The following is a 20,867-nucleotide window of genomic DNA, read 5'->3' on the forward strand; positions in this document are numbered from 1 at the left end:
GTTAGTATGCATTAATATGTGATTTATGATTGTGGCACTTTGTATAATATGCTTATGAGTTGACATCATCTCCAAACTAATGATCATATTGTTACTTGAAATAGTGTCTTCTTGATGGACAAAAAACGGGAATTGTGCTATCAGCTTCACCGGTCCTTTTTGATGAATTCTCTGGAGGTGCTTCCCTGTCCTCTCAGGGAAACAATGCAGTTTCATCCAGCAGTCTTGGTAGTATGATGGGAGGTGTAGTAGGTGGAGATGCTGGCTGGAAACTCTTTAATGAAGGCTCTTCTTTAGCTGAAGAAGGTGTGGTCATATTTGTCACCCATCAAACTGCTCTGGTGGTATGAAGCCCTCAATGATTGCACAAATTCCATGTACCTTTTGTCTTGTGAATTGATGTTGTTTTCTTAGTGGTTATATCTTGTTCAAAATGTGTTAAAGCCACATTTGCATGTTACAGGTAAGGCTTACTCCTACTTTGGAAGTCTATTCGCAGCTTTCTAAGCCAGATGGGGTTCGAGAGGGTTCTATGCCTTATACTGCGTGGAAATGCATGACACAATCACGCAGTTTGCCTAGTGGTATGCATTGAGTGAATTTTGGGCATTTATGTTGAGATATTTCATTCTTTCTAAGATATGAATTTGTTACAGAAAACATGCCTGTGAGAAGCATCAGAGAGAGTCTACTTGCTTGCACTTTCAGGCCTTGACAGTAAATTTGTTGAGCTTGATACTGCTGTTGGAAATGTGGTTTCTGATGTGGCTTTGAGTTCTGCTGCTGATACAAAGCATCTCAGGACTGTATTAAATATGAAGGAGGTCTGTCGATATGACTTTTAATGAGATGATATGTTTAAGCTTCTTGTGTGTGTGTGTGTGTGTGTACAATTGTTTTACAACTTTATATTACCTCTGATATTTCTCTTACAGGTGAATGAAATACGCAATATATTGAATGCCTGTATCGGATTATGTCAGCGGAACACCCCTCGCTTGAACCCTGAGGAGTCAGAGACGCTCTGGTTCAGATTACTTGATTCGTAAGTTGAACATCAATCTTTCTTTTGCTTTCTTTATTATGGTAGATTTACCATAAGTTTTCTTCATTGCAAAATCGTCGGAGCAGTATATAATCATCCACTATAGCAGTTTGCCTCATGCTGATTAATTGATTATCATGATTATATGACAGACATCCATTTGTTTGTTATATAATGGAGTAGATCTATACTTGCAATTAAACAGGAGGGTATATTGGTAATTTACCAGAAGCACATTCATTCTATGACACTGCATTTATTTCTTTTAAGAAACAAAAAATTGAGAATGCCAATGAGCTATAGCTCAACTGGTGCTTCCATTGGGTGCATGTGTAACTTATCATTGAAAAAAAGGAGAAGAAACGAAAAAAAGATTTAGAAGAAATTACATTTATTTCTATGATTATGTTGCTTTGAGGAACATAAAGTTCTATGAACTGTTATGTTCTCTACTTATTAAAAAAAAAAATGTTATGCTCTCTTTTCTTTTTGTTTAATTGTGGCACAAACTCATACTAAGCTTCTGTTCCTCAATCTTGTTTCCTGGATTTAATTGCTCCTCTTAATGCCTAAACACTTGGTGTTTCTCTTTGATCATTATATGTTTTATGTCATATTTATGCTAGTGTGTGAGTCTTGTGGTGGGGGTGGGGTTTCATGTGATTGGTATGAAACATTAGCAAGTTTCAGTCACCAATTTTGATTCTTCCAAGAATCTGGAAACTATATAAATTTTTTTTACCAAGTGAACTTGAAAACTATCAAATGACTGATATCCATATACTTTGGTAGTAATATTAAATAATTTTTGTGCAATTCCAATATGTTTGCCAATATTTTCTTATGAGCAGTTAATGCAGTCTAAGATATGTGAGCTTATATGATTTATTTGCATTGCATGTGAAATGGTAGCAATGAACTTTAGCTCAATTGGAACATCCTCCCCCTTCCCCCCATAAAAATGGAGTGGAGGATAAGGTGTGGGTTCAAGACAGTACTGTATTTTTAACTTAATAATAGTTGAGTTGTAAAATATGAGAGATTAGGGTTACATTAATATGTCCCTCACCTTAGCATATATTTATTAGAGAAATAGCATGATTATAGAAATACCCTTACACTAGTACAAAATAACAAGATAATATAAAAGAGTGATGTAGGATAACCTAGGCTTTCCACCTAGATTAGTCCTACAGTAGAACCTTAGGCTTCCCACCTAAGATGTTTGAATTCACCACCAAACAAACGCGATGCAATTTGGTAAATAATTTGAATAATAATAATCACAATCTAAAAATACAAAAGAAATATGCAGCTTCCAGGAATCACAATGATAAGGATAAACTCTTTTAAACAAATCCTAAACAATCTCAAATACTAATCCGATAATTCTAAACAATCTCAAATATTAATCCAATACTAATCAAATAACTATGTTACAATCTGAAATTATTCATTGAAAATCTAAAATAAAATATCGAAATAACTTCTGGTTTGCTCCTGCATTAAAGAGTTTCTTCTCAGTAAAACAAAAGGTTTTGAAGTGGTGAACTCAATTGCTCCAGGATAAGGTAGCCTCTAAAATATTAAAAATAAGGTAGTGGAGTAGGTTTCTCTCTCTCTCTCTCTCTCTCTCTCTCTCTTATTTTTAATTTTTTTCAGGTCAGAGTGGAGATTGAATGAGATAGTAGCTTCTAGAAAATCAACAAGGATAGGTATAACTAGGAAAAACTTGAATATATCATTAAGGCTCAGGTTGGCTTTTACATGACCTTGAAAGGTACTGAGGGTGCGTTTGGATATTGCTTATTTTGTTGAAAACTGAAAACAATAAAATAAAAGTTACTGTTCACACGTGGGTTACTGTTCATTTGCCTTAATGCACTGTTCATGCCACATGAACAGTGCAAGAGGTGCTGGTCTTAAAAAAAGAAAAAAAAAGAATAAAAAGAAAAAGAAAACGCAGATGCTGGACACGCATCAGCGCTATCCAAATGCTGCTTGAGAATATATTTCCATATGCTTAGTTTCACTTGCTTTGTTTTCATGTTAACAACTGTTCTGCTCTTTATAAAGTTGCTAAATAAGCAACTTCTCTTAGGAGGAAGTTATTATATTGTTAAGAATTAAGATAAATATATATGCATATGCAGGAAAAATAATAAATAGTGCTAATTCTTCACAAAAATTCATTTCAGGTTTTGTGAACCTTTGATGGATTCATATGGTGATGAAATGGTATCTAGAGGAGAAAATCATGTTCAACTGCTGACCGAATCATCAATCTCACATGAGGATAAAGCATGCAAAGTTAATTGGAGAATATCAAAATCTCATAGAGGGGCTCATATCTTGAGGAAATTGTTCTCTCACTTCATCAAAGAGATTGTTGAGGGAATGATAGGATATGTTCGCCTTCCAACTATCATGTCCAAACTCCTCTCTGATAATGGCAGCCAGGAATTTGGTGATTTTAAACTTACCATACTGGGCATGCTTGGAATATATGGCTTTGAAAGGCGAATTCTGGTAGATATACTTTTTAAACTCATCATTTGCTTTAGTCATGTGGTCAGCCTTGTGTATACTTGTTGCATTAGTTTATATAATGGAAATTATTTTTGCATCTTTGTTGAGATTTAACTATGCCAACATGCATGATTAGGTCATAAAGCTTCTTCTTGTGAATTTGAGTTCTTTAGTGCGATTCTTGGACCTTTGTTTAGGATCATGAATGAACTCTTCTCCCATCTTTGGGATATTAACTTCTTCTCATAGCTATTGCAAAGAATTTGAAAGTTGCTTATATAATTGTTGCAAAGAGTTGCATGGCACGTTGCATTTAGTATTTCTGCTGTACAGAAGTGAGCAGCAAACTTGCATCAAGGCATCTGGTTTTAGGTACAAGCTACTCTTGTACAATGCTCTCAAGCACACTTATGGTGATATTTTAGTTTGATTGTAATTTCTGATTGCATGTGCATATTAATTGTTGACATTCTAGTGGATAAATAACTTTCTTTTTAAAGTTAGAGATAAGGCTGACTCACTCAACTGTAATTATAAAATATTGCAGAGTATAAAATTTTCTATTGATTATAATTATTTAATTTGTTGTTTTAGGACACTGCCAAATCCTTAATAGAGGATGATACATTCTATACCATGAGCTTACTTAAGAAGGGGGCCTCTCATGCTTATGCACCCCGGAGTCCTATATGTTGTATATGTAATTGCCTTTTCTCAAAGAATTCTTCTAGCTTTAGCATTCGCGTTTTTAATTGTGGTCATGCAACACATCTTCATTGTGAAGTTCCGGAAAATGAGGCATCAAGTAGAGGTGCCTCATCTGGATGCCCAGTTTGTATGCCGAAGAAGAAATCACACAAATCAAGAAATAAATCGATTCTTGCAGAAAATGGTTTAGTAAGTAAATTTTCGTCCAGGCCACAACAATCACATGGAACTAGTATTCTACACCCCCATGAAAGTGATGCACTAGAGAATTTCTATGGGCTTCAGCAAATTTCACGGGTAAGCATCAACTTATAATTGTCATTATCTTTTCCATTTCCTGGACTTCACAAACATTGAAAATTAATCAAAAGTGAATTGGATGCTGCAGTTTGAGATCTTGACTAATTTGCAAAAGGACCAGAGATTAGTTCAAATAGAACACATGCCTCAGTTGAGGCTTGCACCTCCAGCTGTTTATCATGAAAGGGTAAAGAAAGGAACAGATATTTTTACAGGAGAAAGTAGCAACGGCCTTGCAAAAATAGAGAAACAAAGTAAAAGCAAGCAATTAAGGGAGCTAAGAGTAAAAGGATCATCTCTTCGGTTCCCTTTAAAATCAAGTATATTTGGTGAGTTGTGTTATAAATTCAATTTTAGAGTTACTAAAATTTTGTGATACTTTCCAATTCTAACATATGGGAAACTCTGCTATAGGCAAGGAGAAGACCAGCAAGCGGTAATGCGAGTGTCATGTATATAACATACTGGAGATGATGAAGATCATTTCGGCTGAGATTTTGACATACTTTATTCTTCTTCTTTTTTCTTTTTTGTATATTTTCATAATTGATTTGTTTATATTAATTTTGGGAGGCTTGATTGTTGCTGGTTGTTGTATCTGCTTATATATTAGAGTAAAATTGTACATGAACCATGGAGAGGCACTTGTAATGAAATTGAAATAGAATGCAATCAAATAATGAAGGAATATTTTCACCAGCCTTTCTTGAAGAATGTGGACATATATATGAAAAGACGAGTAAAAAGCAATGCTTTTCCAGAGGGGAGGGAAAAAAAAAACTAGTGTTGTCCAAATATCAATGAGATTGAGTTTTAAAATTAGCAAATTGGTTTAAAGCATTTGTGGAAGAGGAGAAAAATGAAGCTGAAATGTATCAGAAATTGTAGAAGTTAAAAGATATGATAAAAAGAAAAACGTCATTTTGAAGAATAAAACAATTGCAATGGTAACGAGTACCGACCGTGTGGGAAGTGGAACACCGAAAAAAATATTATATTGGAGAAATAAAAAGGGTGGAGAGAAACGGAAAATAATATAGAAAATTAAAAAAAGGAAAAAAAATCTAACACTAAGGGCCCTACCGGGTTCGAACCGGTGACCTCTTGATCTGCAGTCAAATGCTCTACCACTGAGCTAAGGACCCTTTCTGTTAGTAACTGCTCCTATTTATTTATTTTGATAATGACACCGACCTCATCCAGTGGACGGTGCCACTTTTGAACTTTGGAATCTAAATAATCGCTATCCTTATGGTGACACACCGTAGAATCTCCTCAGTGGGACCCACGGGTGTCAGACATTGCTCATTTTCATTGTTCTCCAAAAAAGTAATTTGGTTCCTAAACATTTGCGATTTGTTACAATTTCAGACTCGTCCTTCTGAATTGTATCAAATTTGTTTATCAAATTTGTTTTTCAAATCAATATTTATCAACTATTAATTTTATCAAATCCATTTTGTCTTCCTAGAGGGATTTTTAATTGACTTAATTTTAAAAAGTTAAAGATATGAAATTAATACAATTAATAAATAAAAGGACAATACTTTTTGACTTTTAATAAAAATAAAATAAAAAAGAACAATACTAAGAGCATTTCCAGCAATTTTCTAAATTTTTATACTGTTGGACAGTGAATAGTGATATTTAGTTTTTACCTACCTACTTTTTCAAATACACTTTCTAATAGATTTTCTATCATTTTCTCCATCTCATTTAAATATTATTTTTTCATTCATTATTTATTATTTTTTTAATAATTACACATCTTCTAACATTTTTTTATTCAATAGATGATTATTATAATAGCTAAAAATGTTTGAAGTTTGAACAGTAAATGTTACAGTGTTCTCTACTTGTAGAGAAGCGTTGTAGCAATTTTAATCTAAAAAATGGAGATGGAGAAGCTGTTGGAGTGAGTTTTTGGGTGTTTTTTCTCTAAAATTGGCTTTAAAGAAGCCATTGGATATGCTTTAAAGCTACCTATATTTGCAGTTTTGCATGCAATAATTTGTGGACAAGGGTTTTTTTTTTGGTAAACTACATATTTGATCCCTATCCTTTATAACATATTTCACTTTGATCTTTGATTTTTCAATTATGTCAATTTGATCCCTCACCATTTAGTGTCAGGTCAATTTAGACCCTGTCGTTATATTTTTTCGATGAAAATTGCTGATATAACAAATAGCCAAAATAAAATTTTAGTTTATTCTCACATCAACGGAAGTTAGTTTTTTATTTTGGCCATTGGACACGTCATCAATTTTCATCCAAAAGATAACAGTAGGGACTAAATTGACACGGTACTAAAAGGTTAGAAACTATATTTATACAATTGAAAGGCTAGAAATCAAATTAAAATATGATATATAGAATAGGGATAAAAAACGTAATTTACCCCTTTTTTTTTTTGGTTTTTTTCCCTCACTTGCTGCAAATGTGCACCTGATCCCTTTTCGGCTGCCAGCACGAGCATCGCTCTTGGTGGGTTTGCCCTTGTTCAAATCGTGGGCCTTTTTCCTACACTAAAAAAAAAAAAAAAAAAAAAAAAAATCTTGGGCCGCCTAACCTCTATAATTTGTGTTTTGTTATCAGATTGATATTGTGATTAATCTGAACGTTCCCATTATACTTTTGTTGCAATTCTCTCTTGAGAGACTATGGTTATCTCCCAGATTATACACCTTGTAATTTTGTTTTTTAGCAATAAATTTCAACTGATTTTCATTCAAAAAAATGCATAGAAAATAAAGACATTGTTGTTGCAACATTTTGTTTACTTTATAAAGGTTTTTGTTAATAGGTACTCTTGTGCGCTCATTAAGGAGGCTTCAAATGGGTCTCACTTATTTTGAGAAAAGTCATTTAAATTAAAAGTGATATGCTTTCTATAAAAAGTCAGTTGATTTCATTAGAGGATTCCCATTTAGTTATGCATAAAATATGCATTTTATCTCCCCAAAATACCATTTTCTTTATTTTACATTCTCACTTAACAATACACCTTGCATCTAATTCTTTATTTTACAACCCATCTCATTAAAATAGTTTATTTTCTTGCCACATCAACAACAATAAAACTAGAAACAACACAAGACCAAACCCACCACTACTACCACCTCTAACCAAAACACCACCGCTACACACAGTGACCCATCATGACACAATGCCGAGAACCACCCCACCAATTTGAGAGAGAGAGAGAGAGAGAAAGAGATTTGCCACAGTACAATCTATATTTAAATTTTACTGTGTAGCTCAGTTGTAAATCTTTTTGCATTTTGCATTTTCAAATATGGGGTGATTTTATATATTTGGTAATATATTTTGCATTTCAATAAATTTTACATTCTCACATTTGTATAATTATATAATCAATCAACCTTAATGAATGTCTTAGACACCCATTAACTGAACAAATACAAAAAACATCCATGGAAAAATCAATAATGTCGAATAACAAGACACAACAAATGCCACACACATCTTATAACAAAGAAAAGAAAATATGACATTAGCAATAAACACACTCAATCATGGTTGTCAAAATCTCAATCTGAATCTTACGATCCTACAATTTTACTATCCTACTTGCCCAAAATGATCCAAATCTTTCAAGGATGTTTGCGATCGTTCAGGATCATATGATTTTAATGATCTCAAACGATCCTAGTTTCTTGTAATCTTCTTTAACTTGACAGAAGACTGTTGGACTCTAATGAAAAATAACGTCCCAATAAATCAAGTTTTGCTATTATAATGTAGAGAGATAGAGTGTCAATTGAACCTAAATGAAAAATAACATCCAAAGAGTGTCACGTTTTGAGATTTTTGGTCTCTTTAAATGATGTTTACAAATAGATGTAATAATATATGGTAATTAAATCAAATAGATGCAATTTTTTTTTATTGCATGTTTAATTTATGTGATTATTTAACATACCATTTTTTTTCTCAAATAATGTAGAATTTTAAAATTCACGATTCAATCTTACGATTCACAACCCCACCTACCACTCACGATCTCATGTAAACCTCAATTTTGACAACCTTACACTCACCTGGCTTTACAAAGCCCCAATTAATAGCATTTAATTAGCTATTGCAAATAGTTCTAGTGTGCTACTACTAATAATAAGTAGGTTGGAGTTGGGTGGCTTTCCCTTTCCTTTTCCCATTTTACAAGCCTTTGTTTTTCCTTTCAATATAAAATCCAAATCTTGCCCCCACACCCACACCCCAACGCTCCAGGCGGTTATTTCCACACTTCCCTCCCTCGTTTCCTCCGCCCAAATCTTTTCCCTTCCCTTCATATACCTAAACTCTCCTCTCATTTTCTTTCCATTCATTTCCTCAGCTCTCTCAACCCATTTTTTCAGCTCCCAAACACGTAAAAAAGAGAGAGAAGGGAAAGAAAATGTCATTGACGACGTCCACCAAGTTCGCTCAGCCCCTTCCTCTGAACACCACCTCGTCCAGATCCAAGGAACACAAGCTCTTATTCGACCCTTTCAGAACCAACTCTTTCCTCGGATCCACTCACAAGCTGCGCTTCAATTCTCTCTCCAAATCCAATCAAAAGACCTTTGATAGCTATCGTGTGGAACACTGTCTACGCCTGTGTCAGGAATATGGGATTATAGATGCTGCTGCCTTCTTGTTAGAAAGGGTTGGTGATGTGGGGAGTGCTCTTTTACTGACACTTTCAGGCCTTGACAGTAAATTTGTTGAGCTTGATACTGCTGTTGGAAATGTGGTTTCTGATGTGGCTTTGAGTTCTGCTGCTGATACAAAGCATCTCAGGACTGTATTAAATATGAAGGAGGTCTGTCGATATGACTTTTAATGAGATGATATGTTTAAGCTTCTTGTGTGTGTGTGTGTGTGTACAATTGTTTTACAACTTTATATTACCTCTGATATTTCTCTTACAGGTGAATGAAATACGCAATATATTGAATGCCTGTATTGGATTATGTCAGCGGAACACCCCTCGCTTGAACCCTGAGGAGTCAGAGACGCTCTGGTTCAGATTACTTGACTCGTAAGTTGAACATCAATCTTTCTTTTGCTTTCTTTATTATGGTAGATTTACCATAAGTTTTCTTCATTGCAAAATCGTTGGAGCAGTATATAATCATCCACTATAGCAGTTTGCCTCATGCTGATTAATTGATTATCATGATTATATGACAGACATCCGTTTGTTTGTTATATAATGGAGTAGATCTATACTTGCAATTAAACAGGAGGGTATATTGGTACTTTACCAGAAGCACATTCATTCTATGACACTGCATTTATTTCTTTTAAGAAACAAAAAATTGAGAATGCCAATGAGCTATAGCTCAACTGGCGCTTTCATTGGGTGCATGTGTAACTTATCATTGAAAAAAAGGAGAAGAAACGAAAAAAAGATTTAGAAGAAATTACATTTATTTCTATGATTATGTTGTTTTGAGGAACATAAAGTTCTATGAACTGTTATGTTCTCTACTTATTAAAAAAAAAAGAAAAAATGTTATGCTCTCTATTCTTTTTGTTTAATTGTGGCGCAAACTCATACTAAGCTTCTGTTCCCCAATCTTGTTTCCTGGATTTAATGCTCCTCTTAATGCCTAAACACTTGGTGTTTCTCTTTGATCATTATATGTTTTATGTCATATTTATGCTAGTGTGTGAGTCTTGTGGTGGGGGTGGGGTTTCATGTGATTGGTATGAAACATTAGCAAGTTTCAGTCACCAATTTTGATTCTTCCAACTTCCAAGAATCTGGAAACTATATAAATTTTTTTTACCAAGTGAACTTGAAAACTATAAAATGACTGATATCCATATACTTTGGTAGTAATATTAAATAATTTTTGTGCAATTCCAATATGTTTACCAATATTTTCTTATGAGTAGTTAATGCAGTCTAAGATATGTGAGCTTATATGATTTATTTGCATTGCATGTGAAATGGTAGCAATGAACTTTAGCTCAATTGGAACATCCTCCCCCTTCCCCCTATAAAAATGGAGTGGAGGATAAGGTGTGTGTTCAAGACGTACTTTATTTCTAACTTAATAATAGTTGAGTTGTAAAATATGAGAGATTAGGGTTACATTAATATGTCCCTCACCTTAGCATATATTTATTAGAGAAATAGCATGATTACAAAAATACCCTTACACTAATACAAAATAACAAGTTAATATAAAAGAGTGATGTAGGATAACCTAGGCTTTCCACCTAGATTAGTCCTACAGGAGAACCTTAGGCTTCCCACCTAAGATGTTTGAATTCACCACCAAACAAACGGGATGCAATTTTGCAAATAATTTGAATAATAATAATCACAGTCTAAAAATACAAAAGAAATATGCAACTTCCAGGAATCACAATGATAAGGATTAACTCTCTTAAACAAATTCTAAACAATCTCAAATACTAATCCGATAATTCTAAATAATCTCAAATACTAATCCAATACTAATCAAATAACTATGTTACAATCTGAAATTATTCATTGAAAATCTAAAATAAAATATCGAAATAACTTCTGGTTTGCTCCTGCATTAAAGAGTTTCTTCTCAGTAAAACAAAAGGTTTTGAAATGGTGAACTCAGTTGCTCCAGGATAAGGTAGCCTCTAAAATATTAAAAATAAGGTAGTGGAGTAGGTTTCTCTCTCTCTCTCTCTCTCATATTTTTAATTTTTTTCAGGTCAGAGTGGAGATTGAATGAGATAGTAGCTTCTAGAAAATCAACGAGGATAGATATAACTAGGAAAGACTTGAATATATCATTAAGGCTCAAGTTGGCTTTTACATGACCTTGAAAGATACTGAGGGTGCATTTGGATATTGCTTATTTTGCTGAAAATTAAAAACAATAAAATAAAGTTATTTTGCTGAAAATTGAAAACAATAAAATAAAAGTTACTGTTCATTTCCCTTGATGCACTGTTCATGTCCCATGAACAGTGCAAGAGGCACTGGTCTTAAAAAAAAAAAAAAAACAGAAAATGCAGATGCTGGACGCGCATCAGCGCTATCCAAACGCTGCTTGAGAATATATTTCCGTATGCTTAGTTTCACTTGCTTTGTTTTCATGTTAACAACGGTTCTGCTCTTTATAAAGTTGCTAAATAAGCAACTTCTCTTAGGAGGAAGTTATTATATTGTTAAGAATTAAGATAAATATATATGCATATGCAGGAAAAATAATAAATAGTGCTAATTCTTCACAAAAATTCATTTCAGGTTTTGTGAACCTTTGATGGATTCATATGGTGATGAAATGGTATCTAGAGGAGAAAATCATGTTCAGCTGCTGACCGAATCATCAATCTCACATGAGGATAAAGCATGCAAAGTTAATTGGAGAATATCAAAATCGCATAGAGGGGCTCATATCTTGAGGAAATTGTTCTCTCACTTCATCAAAGAGATTGTTGAGGGAATGATAGGATATGTTCGCCTTCCAACCATCATGTCCAAACTCCTCTCTGATAATGGCAGCCAGGAATTTGGTGATTTTAAACTTACCATACTGGGCATGCTTGGAATATATGGCTTTGAAAGGCGAATTCTGGTAGATATACTTTCTAAACTCATCATTTGCTTTAGTCATGTGGTTGGCCTTGTGTATACTTGTTGCATTAGTTTATATAAGGAAAATTATTTTTGCATCTTTGTTGAGATTTAACTATGCCAACATGCATGATTAGGTCATAAAGCTTCTTCTTGTGAATTTGAGTTCTTTAGTGCGATTCTTGGACCTTTGTTTAGGATCATGAATGAACTCTTCTCCCATCTTTGGGCTATTAACGTCTTCTCATAGCTAATGCAAAGAATTTGAAAGTTGCTTATATAATTGTTGCAAAGAGTTGCATGGCACATTGCATTTAGTATTTCTGCTGTACAGAAGTGAGCAGCAAACTTGCATCAAGGCATCTGGTTTTAGGTACAAGCTACTCTTGTACAATGCTCTCAAGCACACTTATAGTGATATTTTAGTTTGATTGTAATTTCTGATTGCATGTGCATATTAATTGTTGACATTCTAGTGGATAAATGACATTCTTTTTAAAGTTAGATATAAGGCTGACTCACTCAACTGTAATTATAAAATATTGCGGAGTATAAAATTTTCTATTGATTATAATTATTTAATTTGTTGTTTTAGGACACTGCCAAATCCTTAATAGAGGATGATACATTCTATACCATGAGCTTACTTAAGAAGGGGGCCTCTCATGCGTATGCACCCCGGAGTCCTACATGTTGTATATGTAATTGCCTTTTCTCAAAGAATTCTTCTAGCTTTAGCATTCGCGTTTTTAATTGTGGTCATGCAACACATCTTCAATGTGAAGTTCCGGAAAATGAGGCATCAAGTAGAGGTGCCTCATCTGGATGCCCAGTTTGTATGCCGAAGAAGAAATCACACAAATCAAGAAATAAATCGATTCTTGCAGAAAATGGTTTAGTAAGTAAATTTTCGTCCAGGCCACAACAATCACATGGAACTAGTATTCTACACCCCCATGAAAGTGATGCACTAGAGAATTTCTATGGGCTTCAGCAAATTTCACGGGTAAGCGTCAACTTATAATTGTCATTATCTTTTCCATTTCCTGGACTTCACAAACATTGAAAATTAATCAAAAGTGAATTGGATGCTGCAGTTTGAGATCTTGACTAATTTGCAAAAGGACCAGAGATTAGTTCAAATAGAACACATGCCTCAGTTGAGGCTTGCACCTCCAGCTGTTTATCATGAAAGGGTAAAGAAAGGAACAGATATTTTTACAGGAGAAAGTAGCAACGGCCTTGCGAAAATAGAGAAACAAAGTAAAAGCAAGCAATTAAGGGAGCTAAGAGTAAAAGGATCATCTCTTCGGTTCCCTTTAAAATCAAGTATATTTGGTGAGTTGTGTTATAAATTCAATTTTAGAGTTACTAAAATTTTGTGATACTTTCCAATTCTAACATATGGGAAACTCTGCTATAGGCAAGGAGAAGACCAGCAAGCGGTAATGCGAGTGTCATGTATATAACATACTGGAGATGATGAAGACCATTTCGGCCGAGATTTTGACTTACTTTATTCTTCTTCTTTTTTCTTTTTTGTATATTTTCATAATTGATTTGTTTATATTAATTTTGGGAGGCTTGATTGTTGCTGGTTGTTGTATCTGCTTATATCTTAGAGTAAAATTGTACATGAACCATGGAGAGGCACTTGTAATGAAATTGAAATAGAATGCAATCAAATAATGAAGGAATATTTTCACCAGCCTTTCTTTAAGAATGTGGACATATATATGAAAAGACGAGTAAAAAGCAATGCTTTTCCAGAGTGGAGGGAAAAAAAAAACTAGTGATGTGCAAATATCAATGAGATTGAGTTTTAAAATTAGCAAATTGGTTTAAAGCATTTGTGGAAGAGGAGAAAAATGAAGCTGAAATGTATCAGAAATTGTAGAAGTTAAAAGATATGATAAAAAGGAAAAAGTCATTTTGAAGAATAAAACAATTGCAATGGCAACGAGTACCGACCGTGTGGGAAGTGGAACACCGAAAAAAAAAATTATATTGGAGAAATAAAAAGGGTGGAGAGAAACGGAAAATAATATAGAAAATTAAAAAAAGGAAAAAAAATTCTAACACTAAGGGCCCTACCGGGTTCGAACCGGTGACCTCTTGATCTGCAGTCAAATGCTCTACCACTGAGCTAAGGACCCCTTCTGAGAGTAGCTGCTCCTATTTATTTATTTTGATAACGACACCGACCTCATCCAATGGACGGTGCCACGTTTGAACTTTGGAATCTAATAATCGCTATCCTTACGGTCACACACCGTAGAATCTCCTCAGTGGGACCCACGGGTGTTAGACATTGCTCATTTTCATTGCACTCCAAAAAAGTAATTTGGTTCCTAAACATTTGCGATTTGTTACAATTTCAGACTCGTCCTTCTGAATTGTATCAAATTTGTTTATTATATTTCAAATCAATATTTATCAACTATTAATTTTATCAAATCCATTTTGTCTTTCTAGAGGGATTTTTAATTGACTTAATTTTAAAAAGTTAAAGATATGAAATTAATACAATTAATAAATAAAAGGACAATACTTTTTGACTTTTAATAAAAATAAAATAAAAAATAACAATACTAAGAGCATTTCCAGCAATTTTCTAAATTTTTATACTGTTGGACAGTGAATAGTGATATTTAGTTTTTACCTACCTACTTTTTCAAATACACTTTCTAACAGATTCTCTATCATTTTCTCCATCTCATTTAAATATTATTTTTTCATTCATTATTTATTATTTTTTTAATAATTACACATCTTCCAACATTTTTTTATTCAATAGATGATTATTATAATAGCTAAAAATGTTTGAAGTGTGAACAGTAAATGTTACAGTGTTCTCTACTTGTAGAGAAGCGTTGTAGCAATTTTAATCTAAAAAATGGAGATGGAGAAGCTGTTGGAGTGAGTTTTTGGGTGTTTTTTCTCTAAAATTGGCTTTAAAGAAGCCATTGGATATGCTTTAAAGCTACCTATATTTGCAGTTTTGCATGCAATAATTTGTGGACAAGGGTTTTTTTTTTTTGGTAAACTACATATTTGATCCCTATCCTTTATAACATATTTCACTTTGATCTCTGATTTTTCAATTGTGTCAATTTGGTCCCTCACCATTTAGTGTCAGGTTAATTTAGTCCCTGTCGTTATATTTTTTAGATGAAAATTGCTGATATGACAAACGGTCAAAATAAAATTTTAGTTTATTCTCACATCAATGGAAGCTAGTTTTTTATTTTGACCATTGGACACGTCATCAATTTTCATCTAAAAGATAACAGTAGGGACTAAATTGACACGGTACTGAAAGGTTAGAAACTATATTTATACAATTGAAAGGCTAGAAATCAAATTAAAATATGATATATAGAATAGGGATAAAAAACGTAATTTACCCTTCTCTTTTTGGTTTTTTTCCCTCACTTGCTGCAAATGTGCACTTGATCCCTTTTTGGCTGCCAGCACGAGCATCGCTCTTGGTGGGTTTGCCCTTGTTCAAATCGTGGGCCTTTTTCCTACACTAAAAAAAAAAAAAAAAAAATCTTGGGCTGCTTAACCTCTATAATTTGTGTTTTGTTATCAGATTGATATTGTGATTAATCTGAACGTTCCCATTATACTTTTGTTGCAATTCTCTCTTGAGAGACTATGGTTATCTCCCGCGGATTATACACCTTGTAATTTTGTTTTTTAGCAATAAATTTCAACTGATTTCATTCAAAAAAATGCATAGAAAATAAAGACATTGTTGTTGCAACATTTTGTTTACTTTATAAAGGTTTTTGTTAATAGGTACTCTTGTGCGCTCATTAAGGAGGCTTCAAATAGGTCTCACTTATTTTGAGAAAAGTCATTTAAATTAAAAATGATATGCTTTCTATAAAAAGTCAGTTGATTTCATTAGAGGATTCCCATCTAGTTATGCATAAAATATGCATTTTATCTCCCCAAAATACCATTTTCTTTATTTTACATTCTCACTTAACAATACACCTAGCATCTAATTCTTTATTTTACAACCCATCTCATTAAAATAGTTTATTTTCTTGCCACATCAACAACAATAAAACTAGAAACAACACACGACCAAACCCACCACTACTACCACCTCTAACCAAAACACCACCGCTGCACACAGTGACCCATCATGACACAATGCCGAGAACCACCCCACCAATTTGAGAGAGAGAGAGAGAGAGAGAGAGAGAGAGAGAGAGAGAGAGAGAGAGAGAGAGAGAGAGAGAGAGATTTGCCACAGTACAATCTATATTTAAATTTTACTGTGTAGCTCAGTTGTAAATTTTTTTGCATTTTGCATTTTCAAATATGGGGTGATTTTATATATTTGGTAATATATTTTGCATTTCAATAAATTTTACATTCTCACATTTGTATAATTATATAATAAATCAACCTTAATGAATGTCTTAGACACCCATTAATTGAACAAATACAAAAACATCCATGGAAAAATCAATAATGTCGAATAACAAGACACAACAAATGCCACACACATCTTATAACAAAGAAAAGAAAATATGACATTAGCAATAAACACACTCAATCACAGTTGTCAAAATCCTAATCTGAATCCTACGATCCTACAATTTTACTATCCTACTTGCCCAAAATGATCCAAATCTTTCAAGGATGTTTGCGATCGTTCAGGATCATATGATTTTAATGATCCCAAACGATCCTAGTTTCTTGTAATCTTCTTTAACTTGACAGAAGACTGTTGGACCCTAATGAAAAATAATGTCCCAATAGATCAAGTTTTGCTATTATAATGTAGAGAGATAGAGTGTCAATTGAACCTAAATGAAAAATAACATCCAGAGAGTGTCATGTTTTGAGATTTTTGGTCTCTTTAAATGATGTTTACAAATAGATGTAATAATATATGGTAATTACATCAAATAGATGCAATTTTTTTTATTGAATGTTTAATTTATGTGATTATTTAACATACCATTTTTTTCTCAAATAATGTAGAATTTTAAAATTCATGATTCAATCTTACGATTCACGATCCCACCTACCACTCACGATCTTATGTAGATCTCAATTTTGACAACCTTACACTCACCTGGCTTTACAAAGCCCCAATTAATAGCATTTAATTAGCTATTGCAAATAGTTCTAGTGTGCTACTACTAATAATAAGTAGGTTGGAGTTGGGTGGCTTTCCCTTTCCTTTTCCCATTTTACAAGCCTTTGTTTTTCCTTTCAATATAAAATCCAAATCTTGCCCCCACACCCACACCCCAACGCTCCAGGCGGTTAATTCCACACTTCCCTCCCTCGTTTCCTCCGCCCAAATCTTTTCCCTTCCCTTCATATACGTAAACTCTCCTCTCATTTTCTTTCCATTCATTTCCTCAGCTCTCTCAACCCATTTTTTCAGCTCCCAAACACGTAAAAAAGAGAGAGAAGGGAAACAAAATGTCATTGACGACGTCCACCAAGTTCGCTCAGCCCCTTCCTCTGAACACCACCTCGTCCAGATCCAAGGAACACAAGCTCTTATTCGACCCTTTCAGAACCAACTCTTTCCTCGGATCCACTCACAAGCTGCGCTTCAATTCTCTCTCCAAATCCAATCAAACTAATCTCCACCGTCGATCCGCCATCGCTGCTGTATCCGATGTTGTCAAGGAAAAGAAGTCCAAATCCAGCACCAATCTGGTAATCATTCCACAACCCCATTTCTCCTTTTTGTTTTTGGTTTTAGTTTAATGCGAATCATTAACAGGCTTTTGAGAATTCAATCATGCAAAATCCCCACTTTCTGGGAAAATTTTATTTACCCAGAAAGCTGACTCAAGGAAAAATAATTTTAAAGGTATTACCTTTGAAGGCTTATAAGTATTGGGTAGCTGAGTTTTATTAGTATTGGGTAAGTGAGTAATCAAATGGAGCCTAATTAGAACTAGTTGTTTAATTGGGTGGATACTATGTTCATAATTTACAACCAAAATGACACAGATCATATACCTTTTTCCTTCTTTTTTTGTTTTTGTTTTTGATTTTAATTTAATGCGAATGATTAACACGCTTATAATAATTCAATCATGCAAATCCACACTTTCTGGGAAAATTTTCTTTACCCAGAAAACTGACTAAAGGAAAAAAGAATTTTAAAGGTATTACCTTTGAAGGTTTATACGTGTTGGGTAGCTGAGAAAGTAAATGGAGCCTAATTAGAACTAATTGTTTAATTAGGTGGATTCTTTGTTCATAATTTTCAACCAAAAGGATACAGATTATAGCATTGAAGTTTCTTTGAAAAAAAAATGTTTTCATTTTGGTATTTGTTTTAAATGTTACTGATATATTTCTTAAACTTATATTTGACAAGGTTTTATTATATATATATATATATATATATGTTTCATATGAACTTTTATTGGAAAGAAGATTTTGGTGGAATTATTTTCTAGTGAGACAAACAAAGTCTGAGATTTGTCTTTGTTTTTGGTTAATTGGGTATTCAGCTGATCACGAAAGAGGAAGGCTTGGAGCTCTATGAGGACATGGTATTAGGGAGAGCTTTTGAGGACATGTGTGCCCAGATGTATTACAGGGGCAAAATGTTTGGTTTCGTTCACCTCTACAATGGCCAAGAGGCTGTGTCAACTGGGTTTATCAAGCTTTTGAAGCAGGAAGATTCTGTGGCCAGCACATACCGTGATCACGTACATTCGCTGAGCAAAGGGGTCTCTGCTCGTGCTGTGATGAGTGAACTCTTTGGAAAGGCTACTGGGTGTTGCCGAGGCCAGGGTGGTTCGATGCACATGTTCTCAAAAGAGCACAACGTGCTTGGTGGCTTTGCCTTCATTGGTGAAGGGATTCCTGTGGCTACTGGTGCAGCATTTTCCTCCAAATATAGGAGAGAGGTATTGAAGGAGGCAGATTGCGATCATGTGACAGTGGCATTTTTCGGAGATGGGACTTGTAACAACGGCCAGTTTTTTGAATGTTTGAACATGGCAGCATTGTGGAAATTGCCGATTGTGTTTGTTGTGGAGAATAACTTGTGGGCTATTGGGATGTCACATGTGAGGGCGACTTCAGATCCTGAGATTTGGAAGAAAGGGCCTGCATTTGGGATGCCAGGTGTTCATGTTGATGGTATGGATGTTTTGAAGGTTAGGGAGGTGGCAAAGGAGGCAATTGGAAGAGCTAGGAGAGGAGAAGGGCCGACATTGGTGGAATGTGAGACATATAGGTTTAGAGGACACTCATTGGCTGATCCTGATGAGCTTCGTGACCCTGGTGAGCATTTGACATTTTTTTTCCTTTTTTGCATATTTACCTTTGGTTATATTTAATTCTTGAATGTGACATGTCTACAGATTGTGCATTTAAACAGCTAGTTTTAGTTATGCCTCTTGGTATTGTTGACTTTTGTTTATTTATTTTTGATCTATTATGTGGTTGAACTTGAGCCAATTCAAATGACACTGCCCCATTCTTGGTGTCGCATATGCCATTTGTGTTGGAAATTTTAAATATTCTGATGTTACATCCCTTGTTGGATTATTGACTTGAGGAGAATTTGGGATGGCTGCTTAAATGCTAGATAGAGCCTGCTGGGTCTTTGCCTCATCGACTAGATCATTTACTTTTATTTGGAAGAGGCATGTCAATTAGCATGGTTGAATAGCATTGTCAAGTGAAAAAAATTTCTGGTCATAAGTAAGAGGATTGAGTTTTTGGATTCCTACTCGATAATAATATTAGGCCCTGTGGCCTATATGAACTGGATGACCTTTAATTTCTTCTGGTATATTATTTTTCTCTTATGCGGTGATCAATGTTCACCTCAATTTTTGCAGCTGAGAAGGCACACTATGCTGCTAGAGATCCCATCACAGCATTAAAGAGATACATGATTGACAACAATCTAGTCACTGAACAAGAGTTGAAGACCATAGAGAAGAAGATAGATGAGGTGGTTGAGGATGCTGTTGAGTTTGCAGATGAGAGCCCTCATCCAGCCCGCAGTCAGCTATTGGAGAATGTGTTTGCAGATCCAAAAGGTTTTGGAATTGGACCTGATGGGAGATATAGATGCGAGGATCCCAAATTCACTCAAGGTACTGCTCATGTGTAACCTTTCAAGCTCGGACGTCAAGCAATATGTCTTCTGGTTTTAGTCCATGGATGCGTGGTTTATATTTGAGCTTTCACTAGTGAACTTTCAAAAATGTGTCCGCTTTTCTAATAAAAGCAGGATTTGTTATTTAGGTTGCATTCTATATTTCCAATTTTGTATTTTTACTATACTTTTTGGGTATAATTTATCACGTTCTTTGGGACTAGCATTTGGAATGGCAAGCTCTGAACGCCAGTTTAATATTCTGTGTGCATCAAGATGTTCTATATCTTTGTGTTCATGAGGGTCCCGTTTTTATAAGTTTTGTGTTTTCTTGTTAGTTCCCACAGTAGTGCTCCTTCACTGAATAAATTCGTTACTGGACAACATTTCATTTACCTTTCTTTTCATGATGGTCCGTTTGGATTAGCCTTCTACTGATTTTTTACTTTGCAGGCTTTTAAAAAACAGTAGATAAGCAATGAATTGAAAAAATTAAAGCTAATCCACGGCCACAAAGCTGTGCAATGCTACTTGGGAATCCCTGTCCTAAATCACACGGGCCGCGTCATGGGCCCAAGTTGCAGTGCTGC

At 34.4% G+C, this 20,867-nt stretch overlaps 3 protein-coding genes and 2 non-coding genes across 5 annotated transcripts; 3 read left to right on the plus strand and 2 right to left on the minus strand.

The window, feature by feature from the left end:
* Positions 1–236: 236 nt before the first annotated feature.
* On the plus strand, positions 237–5,281 carry LOC112008514 (uncharacterized). Its single transcript, XM_065767754.1, has 8 exons — positions 237–344; positions 464–584; positions 676–824; positions 936–1,045; positions 3,244–3,574; positions 4,169–4,579; positions 4,671–4,911; positions 4,997–5,281. The coding sequence occupies exons 1-8, from the start codon at positions 237–239 to the stop codon at positions 5,020–5,022; spliced, it is 1,497 nt and encodes a 498-aa protein (XP_065623826.1). The 3' UTR covers positions 5,023–5,281.
* Positions 5,282–5,655: 374 nt separating this feature from the next.
* On the minus strand, positions 5,656–5,727 carry TRNAC-GCA (transfer RNA cysteine (anticodon GCA)). The gene has a single exon. It is a non-coding gene; the product is annotated as a tRNA-Cys (tRNA).
* A 3,275-nt stretch (positions 5,728–9,002) lies between these two features.
* On the plus strand, positions 9,003–13,869 carry LOC136061431 (uncharacterized). The gene is made up of 6 exons (XM_065767757.1): positions 9,003–9,410; positions 9,520–9,629; positions 11,832–12,162; positions 12,757–13,167; positions 13,259–13,499; positions 13,585–13,869. Exons 1-6 carry the CDS (start codon positions 9,003–9,005, stop codon positions 13,608–13,610), a joined length of 1,527 nt encoding a protein of 508 aa, XP_065623829.1. The 3' UTR covers positions 13,611–13,869.
* Positions 13,870–14,245: 376 nt separating this feature from the next.
* TRNAC-GCA (transfer RNA cysteine (anticodon GCA)) lies at positions 14,246–14,317 on the minus strand. Its single transcript has one exon. It is a non-coding gene; the product is annotated as a tRNA-Cys (tRNA).
* A 3,113-nt stretch (positions 14,318–17,430) lies between these two features.
* Positions 17,431–20,537, plus strand: LOC112008527 (pyruvate dehydrogenase E1 component subunit alpha-3, chloroplastic). Its single transcript, XM_065768043.1, has 3 exons — positions 17,431–17,861; positions 18,671–19,451; positions 20,015–20,537. Exons 1-3 carry the CDS (start codon positions 17,619–17,621, stop codon positions 20,290–20,292), a joined length of 1,302 nt encoding a protein of 433 aa, XP_065624115.1. The 5' UTR covers positions 17,431–17,618; the 3' UTR covers positions 20,293–20,537.
* Positions 20,538–20,867: the final 330 nt, after the last annotated feature.

The sequence above is a fragment of the Quercus suber genome, unplaced genomic scaffold (assembly GCF_002906115.3).
Source record: "Quercus suber isolate HL8 unplaced genomic scaffold, Cork oak 2.0 scaffold_26, whole genome shotgun sequence".
Taxonomy (NCBI): domain Eukaryota; kingdom Viridiplantae; phylum Streptophyta; class Magnoliopsida; order Fagales; family Fagaceae; genus Quercus; species Quercus suber.